This window comes from Mytilus edulis, chromosome 9, assembly GCF_963676685.1.
Source record: "Mytilus edulis chromosome 9, xbMytEdul2.2, whole genome shotgun sequence".
NCBI lineage: Eukaryota > Metazoa > Mollusca > Bivalvia > Mytilida > Mytilidae > Mytilus > Mytilus edulis.
In genome coordinates, this window is record NC_092352.1 from 36561212 (window position 1) to 36580363 (window position 19152).

The 19152-nt window shown below is 30.8% G+C and overlaps 1 protein-coding gene across 3 annotated transcripts; it reads right to left on the bottom strand.

Annotated features, from left to right (window-relative positions):
* Window positions 1–799: 799 nt before the first annotated feature.
* LOC139488259 (geranylgeranyl pyrophosphate synthase-like) lies at window positions 800–18975 on the bottom strand. Of its 3 annotated transcripts, XM_071273760.1 has the most exons (12): window positions 18649–18975; window positions 17057–17125; window positions 16513–16654; window positions 14741–14826; window positions 14249–14295; window positions 12827–12943; window positions 11591–11692; window positions 9965–10025; window positions 6711–6789; window positions 5627–5729; window positions 3420–3534; window positions 800–994 (listed from the first exon to the last, which is right to left on the bottom strand). In XM_071273760.1, exons 4-12 carry the CDS (start codon window positions 14761–14763, stop codon window positions 904–906), a joined length of 738 nt encoding a protein of 245 aa, XP_071129861.1. In that variant the 5' UTR covers window positions 14764–14826; window positions 16513–16654; window positions 17057–17125; window positions 18649–18975; the 3' UTR covers window positions 800–903. The 3 variants fall into 3 exon arrangements, with proteins under 3 accessions (XP_071129861.1, XP_071129859.1, XP_071129860.1); XM_071273758.1 differs by lacking the exon at window positions 16513–16654 and having other exon boundaries at window positions 18649–18972; XM_071273759.1 differs by lacking the exon at window positions 16513–16654 and having other exon boundaries at window positions 18932–18951.
* Between the last annotated feature and the right edge of the window lie 177 nt (window positions 18976–19152).

Sequence of the window (19152 nt, forward strand, 5' to 3'; positions counted from 1 at the left end):
ATTGACAACATACGTGTTACGTTTGGAGGACGTGTTTTTCAGTAGACTGTCGGAATTCTAATGGAAACCAATTGTGCCCCTCTTCTTGCCGACTTGTTTCTTTATTATTATGCGGCTGACTTCATACAAGAACTTCTTAGCAAGAAAGATAAGAATTTAGCAATATCATTTAACTTTACATTCCGCTATTTAGATGATGTTCTCTTACTAAATAATGCAAAATTTGGTGACTATGTTGAACAAATCTATCCCATCGAACTAGAGATAAAGGATACTACAGAAAAAGTTAAGTCTTGCCTTATATCTTGATTTAGAAATTGAATGAGGATCTGTTGAAAACATAACTTTACGACAAAAGAGATGATGTCAGCTTCCCAATTGTGAACTTTCCATTTCTATGTAGCAACATTCCGATAGCTCCTGCATACGGAGTATATATCTCCCAATTGATACGATATTTCTAAGTTGTATTTCCTATCATGATTTCCCTGATAGAGGATTGCTTCTCACAAGAAAGCTATTAAACCAAGAGTTCCAAATGGTGAGTTTGAAATCATCCCTTTGTAAATTTTACAGATGACATCATGAGTTGGTTGACCGTTATGGAATAACTGTTTCACAGATGATATCGGATATGTTCCTTATGTTATAACTACAATACATTTTACAGTTTTTGGTGGGGTTTGTGCTGCTTAGTCTAGTTGTATATGTCGTGTCTTCTTTTCTTTTGGAATGGAGAGAAAAATTACAAACCAATTACAGTACTTTAATACTATATTGTCGCTATACAAAAATCAAATTCATTATTTAAAAAATTTATTGCACATGTACATGAAATGAGACGAATAATGAATGGTCCACTGTTCATAAATATGCCATTAATATGCCTATGAGTCACAATCATCAATTACCATTTCGATAGATTTTCTTGAGTTCATTAAATAAACTTGTTAGAATAGGGTTTCCTCCATGCTGCTCTATCAATTCTAAGGATCTAAACAAAAAGAAAGAAATACATAAGACCTATAAAGGATTGAGAAAGAACATCTCATAAATGTATAAATTATATTCAACGATAAAATAATCTATTTGCATGGAGATATCGTGTCTGCTTTGCATTCACCAGTAAATTAAAATCTGATGCATTAATATCTTCATAAATATCAGTTCCCACTCAAAACTCATGTGACCTGCAAACACTACATTGAATTTTAATAAGCCAAACTCCCTCCCCATAATGGAATTTAAAGTTTCTTTCTTGGAAAATTAATCTATAATAGTTTTTACAATTCAACTTTTAATTTTCAAATAAACAGCTTAAAATAGTGCATTACACACATGTTCCTATCATTAAGAAAGTATTATTTACAAGACTTGTAAACCTAATTCATCAAATCTAAAAATATCTCTATATTTTGATGACTTTAAGTCTGACTTACTCAACTGAATGATACACTAAACACTTAATGTAAGTCAAAGAAACCTGTGATGAAGGACACAATTTGTCTACTGATCATTCCCTGATGCTATGTTTATTGGATTGAATGATTGCACAGCATTTTGTATAAGAAATTGAACATAAATCTTAACTTAGATCTGTTACACAAAATGTTAGTTAAAGTAACCTTTCTATAGTGGTTGTTGTATAATCCCCTAGATGCATCTAAGCACCTAATTGTATAAAAAAGTTGTTCACTTATATTACTCGATTTATTTCACTTGACTGGGCGGAGTTTAACCGGTTCGCTCATAATAAACCAGTCCATCTATAGATATGTACTTTAGGATAAACTCATCAATGAAGTGTCCAGTCATTCTTTTGTAAATTCCTTTTATGACACTGATAGGTGATTAGAAATCAGTTATAATTATAACGGCAGCCTTCCTTATCACACACATCTACAAATAGACTGTAATTATGCAAATTAAAACGTAAGCTCCGCCCGATCAGTTGAAATGACATTGGTAATAGTATCAAAGAACCAAGCTATAATGTAAAATTAAGCCATCGTTGAAGAAGCGAGGTTTGTACATTCCCATTAGCTTCAAATTAGAAATGACTATAACTAATGTTGTACTTTAGAACTAAGCTTAAAAGTCAGTTAACAGTAAAGTTTCTTTTACCTTAGGGCTATTCCAGAAAAAAATGTATTGGGGGGTTGGAAGCCAGTTTTTGTCAGCACCCGCCACCCAGACAATTGTAATTGAGAATTATAGTGCATTATAGTGTGAAAAGTTGCTCTGATACCAATCACCCATGTATTATTAATATAATATGCCTTCCAACCCTCCCATACATTTTTTTTTCTGGAATAGCCCTTAGATCACATGGTCTGTCAATCAAAGCCACACAGGCATATGCAACTTTTTCATTTGTTTTCTCAATCAATTAGTGTATTTTGAAATTTGGCTGTAGATGTGCATATCAAGGATACGTGATCATTTGGCTTCAGCTGATAACTTAAAACATTTCACATGGGTTAACAGAAATTATTGTTAACACTTTTTGTGTTAACTTTTCAGCTCCAATAAAAGCACACACAATTCCATCAAAAAACATCGAAAGATCCATTTATCAGTCAGTATACACATGTTGTTGTGCTAACTAAAAGATTATACCACATGTAATTCAATGTATCAGCTAAACAGGAAATAGGTGTATGAAAGATCTTAAAAGTGCTCACATGTTACAACTTTTCAAGCTGCTGACCATTTATGAAGTCAAACTGGTTAGAAGTACTAAAGAAATGTGTAAAAATTATTAAAGTTGGTTCAAGATATTAAAATTTTCAAAATATCAGCAGACAGGAAGTATGTCTAACAGATACAAAAAGTGCTCACACATTACAACTCATCACAGAATAGACAGCCTATAGACACACATAGTATTACAAAATGGGGATGTTATAGGTATAACAATAACATACTGCTTCAATCAGTAAAGCCATTTCCATGAAGATGGTATTACCAATGTTATTTCACCTGATCGGGCGGAGCTTACGTTTTAATTTGCATAAGGACAGTCGATTTGAAAATGTGTGTGATTACGATGATTGCCGTAACAGTTATTACTGATTTCTAATCGCCTATCAGTGACCTCGAAGGAATTTACAAAAGAATGACTGGTTAATGCATTGATGAATGTATCCTAAAACACCTATCTATAGATGGACTGGTTTATTATGAGCGAACTGGATAAACTCCGCCCAGTCAAGTGAAATAAATTGAGTAATACATGTATTAACATTGTTTTCACATTGTTTGAAGTTGGACTTTTAAAAATTTTGATGAGCACCAAACTTTCAATTGTCAACATCAAAAGCAAATAAGATAAAACATATAATTGAACAACTATAACATAATGATGTAGTAAAATAAGGTGAATAAAATACACTGGTCTTTTTTCCCTATTAACTAACCTTTCTTCAAGTTTAATCAATGTCTGCTTTGTATATTCAAAAGATCCAATTTTTTCTAAACAGTCCACACAGTATTTTTTCACATCGTGGTCTGTAGTTCTCTGTCTAATAATACCTTGTACAGTTAAGGATGTTATGAAAATGTTAACAAGAAAGACATTTCTGAATATTTATCAACTATTGTGTGATAGAAACAAGAATGTGTCCTCAGTACACGAATGCCCCACTTGCACTATCATTTTCCATGTTCAGTGGACCGTGAAATTGGGGTAAAAACTCTAATTTGGCATTAAAATTAGAAAGATCATATCATAGGGGACATGTGTACTAAGTTTGAAGTCGATTGGACTTAAACTTCATCAAAAACTACCTTGACCAAAAACTTTAACCTGAAGCGGGACAGACGGACGGACAGACGGACGAACGAACGGATGGACAGATGGACGGACGGACGGACGAACGAACGGACAGACAGACGGACGGAGGGACGCACAGACCAGAAAACATAATGCCCCTCTACTATCGTAGGTGGGGCATAAAAAAGGGTAAAATTTACTTAAAATATTAGCTATCTATGCTTTTAAACAAATGAAATATGCAGACTTTTACATCTTCATATTAAAATATCATTTATGTTATTATATTAAAACATATATTTCCTTCCTGTAAACCGTATTTAACAGGTAAACAAGTAATTTTAAAAGTACAGTGACCCAATTAAGAAGTTTATGTTCTATTAAATGCAGATATATACACTTTTTTTTATCCTTTTCTGCCATTTTGAAATTGAAAATAAATAAATCTATGTAGACAATTGTTTCCCACAGATAACTGTATGTAGACTTAAAGACATCTTTCTGGTTGAATTACTTTTTTTACCATCTCATACAAGAGATTCCAATTTCGATTCTATGAATGAACTGCTATGGTTTACCTAGGTTAATTTTAGGGAAAACACACCATTTGACATTATGACATAAAGATATTAGCTTTGAGATTTCATTTTTTCCCCAGGAAAACCACAATTGGAAGATCATGTATTAAAATATACCCTGCATTTCTAGTTATTCACATATGGTACTAACATTCTATTTTATTAAAAACTCATGGTTAATGCTCAGGGCTATTCCTGAAAATACTAAGTCCCCTCATAAAAGTGATAAATGTGCTTTAATTTATTATTTTTTTCAACCAATGTAAAATATACATAACAATCATAATTTTGAATCTTTTCATTTTGGTAACAAAGAAAATAACTTGCAATGAATAAAAAAAATACATATATGGCAAATTTTGTAAACAAGAAATTCTCATCAGCATGAAAAGATGTATATCAGGTCTGAGTACACAGTTATTTCGTAGTGCATTTCTTTTAGACAATAAATGAAAATTTAAAAAATCCCACCTGCGCTTTCTCAATAATATTTTTACAGTGTGTTGTACTACTTTTGGGACAAATTATATCAAAATTATAGAAAACTTCATCGGCTCTAACTCAAAATATGGACAATTTTATGTTCAGGGGGTCTTGAAATCTTTTGACAGCTTCGGAAGTGTTAATTTTTTACCTTTTTTAGCTGGACCTAATCACTACTTTACTTTAATATTTTTTTAGTGTCATTTCACCCCCTACTTGCTATATGAGGCATAAAACATGGAGAAATAAATTTGGAAAGGTTATAAAAAAAATTGGCAAGTAACACACTGTTCACACTTAGGACTATATTCGTTGACCACGAAAATCAAAGGACGATAACTTTGTACTCGGACCATCATGCATGATACACAAGGTCTGGTCACCAAAAAAATTAATGTTTCTTAATGATTAAAATAACATTAAATAAAAGGGGAATGTGTCCATGAGACACAGATAATCCCCCCCCCCCCCCCCCCCCCCCCCCCCCCCCCCCCCGCACTAGCATATGTTATAAAGGGACACAACTAAAGAACTATATAACTGACACTACCAAAATGAATACCTGATCTGAGTTTTGCCATTATCAGCATTATGTATAAGTTTTATAATTTGGTTGAGGCAAACAAAATTTAGAGAACAGAAACCAATTTCAGCATACAGATGGACATACAGACTGACAATGGTAAAACTTTATGCCCCTCCACAACAATAGGGGAATAAAAAACTAATATTATAAATAAGTGCTATCTCAGATGATCAGCAGAAATTGTAACACATCTGGCAAGGATACTTAGTACTTGATTGTCATGGGGACTGCTTCTGATGGCATGAATTATAGGGAAAGAAAACTTTCCTTCTGTTAAATCTTCACAGTAACTTTTATTTGCCTCATACTGAAATATAAAAAAAAGCTATTAAATTTATCTGCCTTAAATGATCTTACTGCTGCAGATGTCATCGAATAACTACTGGTAATGCACATGCTATAATCTATGAGAACAAGAGCTGTAAACAGCATACCTATTTTCTATAGATTCAGTCAAACAATTCATAGTCAAACAGTATTGACACAAATGAAAAGTAATCTCAAGCCTGACCCTATATATATCAAGAAGTTCAGAAGTGACAGAAATATTTTTCAGAGTTAGATGCACAGGTGAACAGACATGTAAACTAGTATGCAATCCCCTCCTGTTAACCTATATGTATCTCGCATTCAACTTTGATGCAAGACTTTACATGTGTCTATTGTTGATGACAATATGTAAACCTCATGATATCATTGATAGTCTTATTAAGTTAATGAGCTGCTGTCTCCATTGTATGCATAATGTACACCCAATATTTACTTTTTTACTATTATATACTTTGTATTCATATTACATTGCTGAATATCATGACATACTAACATGTACGGTTCATAATCAACTTAAATATAAACTAGATGTATCAAGATAGTAATTAACAAATGACCTGTCAAGAGTCATTCAACTATGGAATTTAATTCAAGGTCAAAGAATGATTGTCTGAGAAACATATTACAAAGAAACAAGAAACAAAGTGAGAAAATCACTTGACCTACTATTAAACACTGATACTTTAAAAGCAGTTATACAAACTGGACTTATGATGGTACATTTTGAGGTACTGACTTCATAATGAAAAGGACATACAGATTTCATAAAGCTAATAAACAGTGAATTTATAAATTATAACTTTCTCTATCATCTAAAGTATAAGGGTTTCATAAATCAACACTGCTGCTGTCACATGTAAAGATTTCAGGAAATGGACTTGTTTTATGACATGTTGTCCTCCAACTTTTTGCATGTTTGAATAATGTTGTCTAATCTAATATAAACTTTTAGACTTACCTCTTTGGAAATCAAATTAGCATAATCATCTCTAATTTGAAAATATAAACCCATACAGTCTAATAAAGGCTTGAAATCACTGGAATAAAAAAAATATCATATATAAATTAAACCATTTTTATAGAAAATTTAAACTTATAACAGCAGAGGCACACCTTGTGTGTTGTCACCACCACCTGAGGTTGGCAAAAACAGTTTATTCCTTGAATGCCAACATCCTTTGATCTACGACAATTTACCTGTAAATTTATGTTGGCATTCGAGGAATAGGTGTAAGTAGTTATCACAACAAAAATGCATGCTTATCAAAACAATCATAATTAAACAGAGAGGTAAATTACCGGGTGCTAATTAATCTAATTCCTGTTTGTCAAGTTGTTGAAAATCATTTGTTGCTGTAACTGCTTGAACAAATATGGATTATTGTAAAATGAAACTTGGAAAAGTGTTGCATCGCAAAGTCAACATGAGCATATTGAGAGAAATTCCAGTTTGCACAAATTCTACAATAGCCTCTTTTGACTTTTATTTTTTTTTTTAACTATATTTCTATAGTTGTGTATGCTGTAATTTACTACCATATAGCTTCATGGAATTTCTTTAAACTTTGTATCACATGTTATATTACTACGTTTTATTTTGATAAGTTTGTTCAGGATATTTTGTTTGGTAATAATATTATGATCTTTTTATTGCAAGTAATTCATAAAATAATAGTGTTGAGGTGTTTATTATATTTGCAACTCATACCCTATTTTATGGATTTTCTTGAAACTTTGTAGTTTCCATCTGGGAAGTTATCAACTTTACTTTATCATTTCTGATGAATTTTTTTAAAGTTTAATCAATAGTTCTATTTAAATCTTCATATTGTTCATATTAACTATATAATTTAAAGTGATATAGAATTAAATAAATCTCTTATGTCCTTTTTCTAGTTTGAAATAATTGTATTTTTTTTGTATAACTGTAAATTTTCTTATACATGCTATGTCTTATGTTGATAAACATTTCCATTGCCAATACATCTTCTTTTTAAATAAAAAGTTTTAGTTTTTTTAATTTTTTTAATTTTTATTTTAAATTCATAATATGAGGATGAAGTCCCCAATAACAGTAGAAAATTCATTAAAAAAAAAAAAATCTTCATTGTACTAATCATTTAATTTTTTTATGTCATGTTTTGAATTCCCACATCTGCGCAGAAATCTACAATATATTTCCTTTTTCCGGTCTTGTTTGCATGAAATTTTGAGTAAAATATATATTTATCAGTCTAGTATAAAATACGAAGGAACGCAATATTAATTTCATTTTTAATAATTCCTTGATATGAAAAAACGTTACCTAATGATAGCGTTTCTTTGTTTACATTGCATATGACGTCATAACTTAAATAACGTCACAACTAAAATCCCTAACAACAGAACCAAAATCGGAAACAATACGGTAATTCCGTTTTGAAATTAAGATATGTTTGAATAAAAAAAAATCATAGACTTTGTCCCCTTTCACAGGTCTCTATATTAATTCTAACCTTAAAATCTACAATTTTCATATGAAAAAGTGATAAAATTTTGCAATTCTTTCAAGTTCACTTATTGTTTTTAAGAGTTAAATACTTGTAAAAACACCTATTGTTATTATATAAACATCTATTGAAATATTTTTGTTGGCATTCAAGGAATAGGTACCATATAAAATGTTGGCAATCGAGGAAGACGGCGCAAAAACTTGACACTATAGAGTTTAATTTAAATTTTGATTAATTCACCAATAAGTCTTTCACTAATTATATGCTTGTCGTTCTATTTCCAATACAAACAATTTACCTTGAGGCAATAAACATGTACCTTGACATGTATCTCTATACAATAAATCATGACCATTAATTACTATTTCAGTTCCTTTGATGTTGAGGTGTGAAAATGAAGCGACAATTATCAATTTTCTTCATTCTCCAATTTTAGATATTTATATTTCAAATGTTTAAACATTATTTCCAAAAGTTCAAAAACATTATTTTTTTTGCTATTGTGATGCCAAAATACAAATATTTTTTCCATGTTATCATTCATTCTGATTATAATTAACATCCTAAATCATATACCAACTCTTAAGAAATCTCTTTGAAATATTTTTTTTTACATGTTTTTTTTAAATTTTGCCCCTTTTCTTAAAACTTTGATAGATACATACATGTAATTAAGACTAAATGGCCAGGAATGACTAAATGGATTAGTACTGTATGATTTACACTTAGATCTTGCTATGATTTTTTACACTTTTGCTCACAGACATCATACAAACATGATGATCATTTTATGTACAAATAAAAACATGGTAATCAAAGAAAATGAGATTGGAATCAATTTCGTAAACAAATTACATGTGTTAAGAAAAAATGAAATATTTAGAAAGTTTGTTTGGTGACGCCCTTGAAAAATTTTGGAATTCACCCCTGACCAGTACAATTTAAACATTCAGGGGGTTAATCTGTTCCGTATAGATCACCATGTTTACAAATATATGTAATTTTAGAAGGCAGATTAGAATTAAACATCACATGTTTTGTAGGAAACACATTTTTAGGGTCTTTCTGACCCATACCTCAAATTTCTGAACTGCTTTATTATCATCATCAAAACTTTAAATATTAGAACTTCAAAAGCACAAAATGATTTCTCTGGGTCAGTCTAAATTCTAAACTTTTATACAGGTAAACAATGTTTTACTTCATTCTAAATTTGTTGTTAAATTTTTTTTGCATGTTATGTGTGTGAGATGCATCTTTGTAATACAGGTTGTTTCATATATCTTAAAACAGATTTTATGTTCTGTATATGTTTGTATATTCAGTTAGAAGCTCCTTAGAGTTTGTGTTGTATATTTAACTTATGCAGAAATATAAAATATAGGTCATAGTAACCTTAAAATAACTTAACAGTGAAGTGATAGTTCAGATGGCCTCTACTTTCGATTTGGGATTCAACTTCAGTACAAGAAAATAATGCATGTAAAATAAGATTTATAATGTTTTGGTCCAGACGGGAAGCTCCCACAGATATTGAGGCATTGGGCACATTAATAGTTTGGTCCAGACGGGACGCTCACACAGATATTGAGGCATCGGGCACATTAATAGTTTGGTCCAGACGGGAAGCTCACACAGATATTGAGGCATCGGGCATATTAATAGTTTGGTCCAGATCTCCTTTTTTTTTTAAAGTAAATATACTTTGCACTACACATACCTTTTGCATTCACTAAATAACTGCATTAATCTTACAGCTAGTCCAAATAAACCACCGGTTTCTGAAATAAATACTCCAAATTTTAATTAATTCAATACATCATTATTAATTTGATTTGAAGATTAAATATGTCAGAATGAGTGAACTGAACAAATTTAAAGTAAAAAAGTGAAAATGACCTTGATTTTCTGAAAACTTAATCTCATCACTGTTCAAGAATATTAAAGTCATAAGAAATGAGTGACCGGTGAAAAATAATGTTCTTCCAATTCTTGAACCAGTGCATACAAAAATCATAAACTTAGTCTTCTGTGCACAAATTTATCATTTTTTTTCGTGTAAATTTCGTTTAATTGTTGGTTTTTTTTAATCGGTCAGTGTTGTTGTGAAAATATGGCAGGTAATTAAAGTTTGTGTTTTGAAGCCGAAGTTTAACTATTGTCACCTGTTTGTCAACAATCGACAAAAAATCAACAAAAAAGCATGGAAATTAAGCACGTGTTTAACATGTAAATTCAGATAATAGTTTATTTTAAGGACATCCATGCGTATTGTGATCACCAGATTTTTACGAGATGGGTCAGACTGAGGTCACTTTGCATACGGAAAATATGTCGGGGGGAATTGCTTCCTGGAAGGAAGCAATTAAAGTATAGTAAACTTCTTCTAAATATGAATAAATTAAAGAATTTTCTTCAGAAAAAAGTATATGTACATAAGTTTTATAATGAAAACTATCCATTGAGTTATAAAAAAACATATGCATTATTTTTTTTTTATTTGAGGTTTCTTATGACTTTACGAGAATAAGGTCACTAAAATTGACAAATTATGTTTATCATTTTGTTCAGTTTAGTATTCTTCAACATTTCTAAACAAAACATAAATGCATACATCAGAAGTAATGAAATAAAATCTTTAATAAAGTACTTGTGAGAATTGTATGGGTTAGAATGCATTGATTTTGCAATGTGAACTAACAATGCTACATTAAGACAACATTTTAAAATAAAAGTTATCTTCCTTTGTGTATAATTGTAGTTTAATTTGAACTTTCTTTTTCAGAACAGATATATTCATACACAATGAACATCATGCAAACCTTTTTTTGTACATTTATGGTTTAATATATATTCACATACACTTCATTTTGTAACTTAACTTGAATTTCTGAGCATATATCTAATATTAATCATTTGCTAGACATGGGCATGGATATGATCTAAAGAATGCCCTCCTCACTGAATAATGGTGGTAAATCTCTCAAAGGTGAATACAAGGCTTAGAAAATATAGTTATCAAGTTAGTGGCACAAGGGTTTTAAATGCAATTCGTGTCATCTTTCCCTAAAAAATTGGTGTCTCTTTAATAACAGATTATATACTGTAAAGTATGATGATGCAAACACAGTTTTCCTCGTTTGATTGTTCTACATTATCATTTGGGGTGTTTTATATCTGACAATTTGGTACAGGTTTTGCTCAATATGGAGACTGTACTGACCTAATTTTTTTTTTTTTATTTCTGAGGCATTTGGTCTCTTGGGATAAGTTGTCTGAATGGCAATCATACCACATCTTCTTATTTTTATATTTTCTAAAATACTATCAACTAAATTTGACTTACTTCTTATAACCATAGTGTTATATTCCTCCTCTGTAGGGCACACTACAGAATCCCTCCAATATATATCCATACCCTGTCCTCTGTGAAGCTCTAATAACTGCTCTGAAACAAAGTACATAAGTTGTCTTCATCAAGTCTTTATAAATGTTTCTGTTCTTTCATAATAAGAGTTTTGTGAAATAATAGCAAAGTGTTTCTATACAATGACAGTCGATCCAATAGCCCTTTTTGTTCTCAGTTAATGTAATTGGGTTTTTTTAATTCATTGGTGTTGTTTGGTGTAGTGTTCTATATTTGTTTTCTTCTTGCAATCAGCCTTCGATTTAACAAATAAGGGGGGGATCTGCTTTATTTGAATTCTTTTTTTAATTTCTGAATGATTGAACTAGGATTTAGTTTTTTTTTCTTCATTAAATTACAACTAAGCTGGCATGCTCATCCATGTCACAAAAAGGTTTTCAGCTCAAGCTTCTCAACAGAAAGACATGTGAATTAAGTGTTGACTGTTAGAACAGCAATTGTCTATATCCCAAAAATGTCTGCCTATGGGAAAACTCTTTTTGATCTTAAAAAACAAAGGTGGGCAAGATTACAAAATTTTCAAACCAAACAAATTATTTTTTTGGTGTAAAAATTAGCTTTGGTGAAAAATTTTAAGATAAACATTAATTAATCAAAAGCTTGTTTAGATTAGCAACATCATTTCAGAGAAAGATAAAAGTGTTATTTACCATAGGGTTACTTAAAATAAATCAAAAGACATCAGAGCTGTAATTCATTGAGCCAACAAATTGCCAAAAAAAGATTTATCTTCTAAATTCATTGTCTCTTCAACACAATAAAGTTTGTAAAGATTTGTCAAAGAGTAAAAAAATAAATAATGGCAACCAGACTATTGCATGTATTGAATAATCTCTGGTTGGTAATCCTCATTTCTTTATAAAGGAGTAAACATAATTGTTGAATTCAATTTTTCATTTCAAGGGAGATAACAAAATATTAATTGTTTGTCTTTTATTGTTTATAGTGCTTTTATCCATTTAAAACCTAATCATCTCTTTAAACCCAATAAAAAGAGTTTTTATCCATTTAAAAACTTAATCATCTCTTTAAACCTAATAAATCACTTAAACTCAACATATTTTTTAAGTACAAATGCATAAAATGGTAATTATATCTACCAGGTGTGAAAACTATATAAATAGACAAATTCTACAAACAGAACTGATATTAAACCTGTAAATACTTTGGTTGCTTCGGGATGTTCTAACATTAAAACTTTCTGTAGACCCAAGAAATAGATGTAGTTTGCAGAATTGATGGTATGTGCTACTCCATATATGGAATGTGCCACTGAAAAAGATAAATAATCATTTTAAAAAGTTCTCAATATACATTTTTTAAATCTTGAAAGTGTATGTAGGCATCTGTACTTTTGGCTTTATTTCAGTAAATGTAAAAATTCATTGATACAGTTTAAATTATGATTCTTTGTCATGTCGTAGTGTTATGATAATCTATAATGCAACACTCATTGAACTAAAAAACTTTTTTAATTTATAATTTTTTTTATAGTGTTTATATTAAATTAGGGTAAAGTTTCACAGGCACTTGTCTCAGAATTTTTTTCCCCTATATACCTTAATATTCATTTTTTTTTTAAATTTCAGCCAGTCGTGAAATTCTGTTATTGATATTTCTACACAACCGTGTATAACACTGCTACTTTTGTTGTATGAATCATTAGTAGCAGGCCTACCTAAGTATGTCAATTGTAATTATTACGTCTGCAGAAGATCACACAACTTGCAGTAAATGATTAATTATAAAAAATATTTAAGAACAAAATTAGTTTTTGTCTGAATAGAACTTATCACCCATTTAGTAAAATTGTTTAAGATACCATGGAAAAAAACCTAACAAGTGTTATTTGAGGTATGTCAAATAAGTTACATGTTTCTTTTTTTATACACAAATTTTCCCATTACGTCAATGTCATTTAGACTCTCTCTTTACTTTACGAAATTATTACGATTGACATCCTTTGGTAGGATTGCTACGGATGATTCTGACAACAAACGTAGGCATGTGATACACCATTGTGTAGATAAATCAATTAATATTTACGACATAACAAGTTTAAGTGGGGTTGACAACCGATAAATATGCATACAGCGGAAATTTCGACCAGCTGACATTTAAAAAAAATACAAGTTAAGAACTTTGTGTTATATTAAAGTATATAGGGGAAAAAAATTCTGAGACAAGTGCATGAGTAAAGTTACAATAAATTAGCTAACTTAGCCCTGATATGCGCCTGTTCAAAAGAAAGAAAAAAAATGTCTCATCCTATAGGTAGACAATATCTAGTTTTGATGTGCAAACCTTTTACAATGAAGTTGTTTTATTTCCATCATTTCCATCTTTTTGTGTTATAAAGATGGAATGTCTGAAATTAAGAGTCTAATTTAAAAAAAATATTTAACAGTTAATCGAAATGGTCCTAATTTAATTAAAGATCTTGTTTTCTTCAAAATAGCAAAATATTTATCTTATTTTTATGTACCGGGTAATCAGAGGAATGTCATATAAAACAGTGCTTGTTTATTTTATTCATCAAAATGACCAATAACTTTAAATTATAATGACTTGTATTACCTGGTATACCCCTCCTCAGTTTGGAATTATCTTCAATGTCATCTATCCTATGGACAACAAATAAAAGAAATAACATTCAATAGCCAGTTTTGTCATGAGGTATATTCTATAGATTGAAAATTTCACATAATTTGCAAACTATATTGTATATTTAATTTTTGGGGAAAAAAACAACATATGAAGTTGGGTGTCGTGTTTGGCAGGATTGCTGTACTGTCAACTATTTTTGGTAATTTTAGTTATTCTTGTTATGTATAATATGGTGTAGTTTTGAGATACAACAGTGCATTAACATAAAACTGAAAAAAATCAGCTGCTTATCTAATGTACAAATGTTTACCGAAGAACATGAAGAATAAAAAAATACATTGTTTCCATTACAGTATTAACTTACCAATATTGTATTGTTTTCCATTGGCAAACATAAGATAAAATCACCAAGTACCATATATTGAATGACAATATTTTTTTTATTATCAAGATTGTACTTACAATAAACTTGCATTATGTAACATCTGTGTAACTTCTCCAACTATCAGCAATTTGTCTTGTGGTATATTCAACCAACAGTTAAATGCCTGCAAAAAAGGTGTTATTACAATTATAACAAAAATATGCATGCATATGTAACCACAATAGAAATACTTGAAAAACTTTGGCAAAGAAAAAGCAACTTGAAACAAACAACATGAACATTTAAACTGAAAAAAATGCAATGTGATAGATTTACACTACATTGTAGGTTACATTCTTAATTAATATATTAGCTAAAATAAAAGATATTGTCTCTCATTTTGTTTAACCAAAAAATTTGAATACATGTAATGAATAAATTAGGCACTGATCTGTTCATTATGTGAAAGTTCAAGCTCCTTGATCATTCTGTCCAATGAAACAATGATTAATGTTTCAATTGCCTAATACAAAAGTACAACTGTGAACTCTTCTCACTAGAGGTTGCACATCTGTAAATATAGACAATGCAATTTCCCATATGAACTCCTTTTATGACTAAAACTGTTCTGCTTTGACATGTTTGGTAAGAAGTATATCCTAGAATGGATATTTCATATGCACTACTATTTTTTTCCAAGGTCAAAACATAGGGCTGTACAGCATATTTTCAGCATTTATATGCCTCAAACTTTTACTATAATACTTCTATTCTACCCCTCCCTTCACGTTTGGTTTTCCTAACAATTCAATTTGGCACTTTAGAAAATTTGGTGTTTATACTGCTAAAATTCCCAATTTGTGTCTCTATGAAATGAAACATAGTGATCATATCTGAGAAGTGAAAACCAGTAGGTATACAAAACAAAAAATCTATGAATTTTATATCCATTGTTACCCTTGCTTTAAGAATCAATAACTAGAGGCTCTAAAGAGCCTGTGTTGCTCACCTTGGTCTATGTGCATATTAAACAAAGGACACAGATTGATTCATGATAAAATTGTGTTTTGGTGATGGTGATGTGTTTGTAGATATTACTTTACTGAACACTCTTGCTGTTAAAAATATATCTATCTAATAAAGTATTATGCATTGTGCCCAGTAGTTAGAGAGAAAAACATTTTGTAAAATTGACCATTTTGCTCATGTTGACTTACTAGTAGATCTTATTTTGCTGAACATTATTGCTGTTTTAAGTTTATCTCTATCTATAATAATGTTCAAGATAATAACCAAAAACGGCAAAATTTCCATAAAATTACCAATTCAGGGGCGGCAACCTAACAACCAGATGTCCTATTTATCTGAAAATTTCAGGGCAGATAGATCTTGACTTGATAAACAATATTACCCCCATGTCAGATTTGCTCTAAACGCTTTGGTTTCAGAGTTATAAGTCAAAATCTACATTTTACCACCATGTTCTAATTTTAGCCATGGCGGCCATCTTGGTTGGCTGGCCGGGTCATTGACACATTTTTAAAACTAGATACCCCAATGATGATTATGGCCACGTTTAGTTAAATTTGACCCAGTAGTTTCAGAGAAAAAATTTTGGTAAAAGTTAACAGACGACCCCGGACAATGACGACTTCGTTTGCAAGTGATGAGAAAAGCTCACTTGGCCCTTTGGGCCAGGTGAGCTAAAAAAGGAAGATTAATAAATAAAAAAATATATCTGAAAACAGATTACAAGATTACAAATACATGTAGTCTGCTACCCAACAACTTCATAGTGCCAAAGTTTTTTTTTTTAATTCTATCTATATGGATAATTTGGTAAAGATAACTTTACACAATGAAATCTCACAATTTTGGGCAACCATTGATGCTTGTATCCCTTGTGAAGTATGCAGTTGTATTTTCTTTTAAATGCAACAGTGAGTCCTGAAGACCAACCCTTATGGTCAAATGTAGGCCATGGTCAACCATGTACTGATATTAAGCTGAAACTAAAAACTACAAAATAACCTTTAAAAAAAGCTCTATGTCTGTTTGGAAAACTGAAAACTTAATAACACTATTTTTTTTTTTTCTAATTTAAAACATTGACAATAGGTAATTTTGGTCACGTTGGTTCTTTTAGGCAGGTGAGCTGAAAAGAAGTTAGTAGGGTGAGACAACATATAACTGTTCAACATCTTGCCAGTTTAAGTTGTGTTAAATCAAGTTTCTACATGTTTTTTGAATTGTTGTCTTTCCAATTTTTTGTGTTTTTCAGTGTTGTTTGTCTTTCTGATGTTTTATTTCTACTCATTGACAATGTTTATTTCTTACATTTTTTTATTGGATAACTTGTTTGCAAAAAATCACTTTACAAATATAAAATGCATTGATGTAGTAAATCTACTTACAGCTGCAAGTTTAGTACGAACTTGTTTTCCAGGAATCTGACATATATACTTATATGGTTCTCGCAGCATCTGTAAAAAAAAAAGGTCTTTGTACAAGGTTCACCTAGGCATGAATAATTTGAATAACAACATCTCAGTAATGATTAAAAAGTACACTCCAATTTGCATGCCCCAACAGTTTGCTGAGCACATTTAATAGATCACTCCACTTTTTTGGTTGAGTCTTTTTAAATTGCTGTCTTTAGTTTTCTATGTTGTTTTTTTGTGAACTGTTGTTTGTCTTTTTCTTTTTTTGCCATGGTATTGTCAGTTTATTTTCAACTTATGAGTTTGAATGCCCATTTGATATCTTTCACCTCTCTTTTAGTCATAATACATAGCAATGATTAGTTTAATGTCGATAATCACTTGACATATGCTTGATTTCTGCTACAGATAAATACGAAACTGAAGTACCTGGCTTTTAATACAAAACTACACTATTTTTTCAACAACAAATTCAACAAGGCACATATTTTATATGTTATAGCGTGTATCCAATCTTTGTGTCAATACTGACAATACAGCAGTTCAGGGTTACAGTTTTTAGTCGAATCTGTCATGTGACCATGGTGACGTAACCATTGATCACCATGTGACAAAAATGTAGGCATTGTCACTGCACATGTTGAGTAAACAATTGAAAAAGTTTGATTTTATACTTTAAAAAATATTTGGGAAATTAAAAACTTATAATATCATTGAAGATGGTCACCCTTCCTCTATCGTAAGGGAATCAAGATTATGTACTTACAGAACATAAATAATTTCTATGCATGCTATACATGCTATTTGCAACCCTATACCGTATATAGAAGGATGATTAAGAACGTGCTGGAAATTTTTAAAGGGGTCTCATTGGGGGGTATCCCGGATCCCGTCGGTCAAGTTATTGTTTAGTGAGAATCCTGTATCCAGCTTAATTCTTGTTGCCATAATGCGCATGTAATTTCCCATGTCCTGTCAGACTTCGTTTCCCATTTTAACACTGAACGATCTTTTCCGGTGAAATACTTGATTCCAGAAATGAGGTATAACAATTGAATGTGAGACCTGAATAAATCGTAATACTATTTAGCATGTTTAGCAGTTTAGTAATAATAATTTAGATAGGCTGTATATAGTGGGTCTCATTTGGGTCTAAGTGTGACACGGGATTGCCGATTTTTTGTAAGCGTGAAACGTGAAAGTCAAATTATTATGTCGTGAAAATGGGAAATGAGGTCTAGCGGGATCCGGGAAATGACAAATAAAATGAGAATTGCCTACGCACATAGTGTAAGCGGGAAACAGGAATGTGACAAGACAGTAGGCGGGATCCGAGATCGGTTGCCCCCCAAGGCAGTACACCTTATCGCTAATCCCGGCTGACCCCCAATCACTTTTCCATTGTGGGGTCAGATATTTTGTATTGTGACGTCAAAATTTTACGGGAACCTGTGTGATATCCAGTAATGGCAGACAAATAGCGATAAGGTGTATGAGACCCCCTATATAAACAGACGAATAAACAGATAAAATGACAAATACCATTCTGAATACCGATATGTTACCTGTTCTGTTAAATCATCATTATTCTGTTCTTTTGATGTTTCTGAGGACATATTTTTTGAGGATTATGACAAATTTTTTTTTCACACTTTAGTTTTACAATTCCGGATATCCGTAAATTAGCGCTGGTGTACTCCGGTTGATTTTCAATCTACTATTGTATATTCAGAACTTTTCAGATTAGAATGTGTACCAAATATGATGGCATGTAAGAAATCAATAATATACTGAATGTCTTTTTTTCAATTTCAATACGTGTTTCTCCCAAATATAGGTATGACTAACAAATTAAAAGTTTCGTGGTCGTTTCCAGCCAGTTTCCGGATATTGTAAAATTTTGTTTTAAAGTGTTAATAAATTATTACAGTTGATTCTACTTTACTTATTTCTTTCAAAGCACACAAAAATCAATCATATAATGTGATATTTTTCATTAATTTGTTAAAATCCAATTTTATGTGAATCTAAAATTTATATTTAGAATATATATATCAGTTTTAATAAAT

Bases quoted from the DNA above. Each gene is read 5' to 3' on its own strand.
- LOC139488259 (XM_071273758.1), bottom strand. From the start codon at position 18,699: ATGTCCTCAGAAACATCAAAAGAACAGAATAATGATGATTTAACAGAA. The intron at 17,126-18,648 runs GTAACATATCGG...TTTTTTTTACAG, and splicing joins ATGATGATTTAACAGAACAG to ATGCTGCGAGAACCATATAA. The intron at 5,730-6,710 runs GTAAGTCTAAAA...TTTATATTTCAG, and splicing joins CTAATTTGATTTCCAAAGAG to TATGAGGCAAATAAAAGTTA.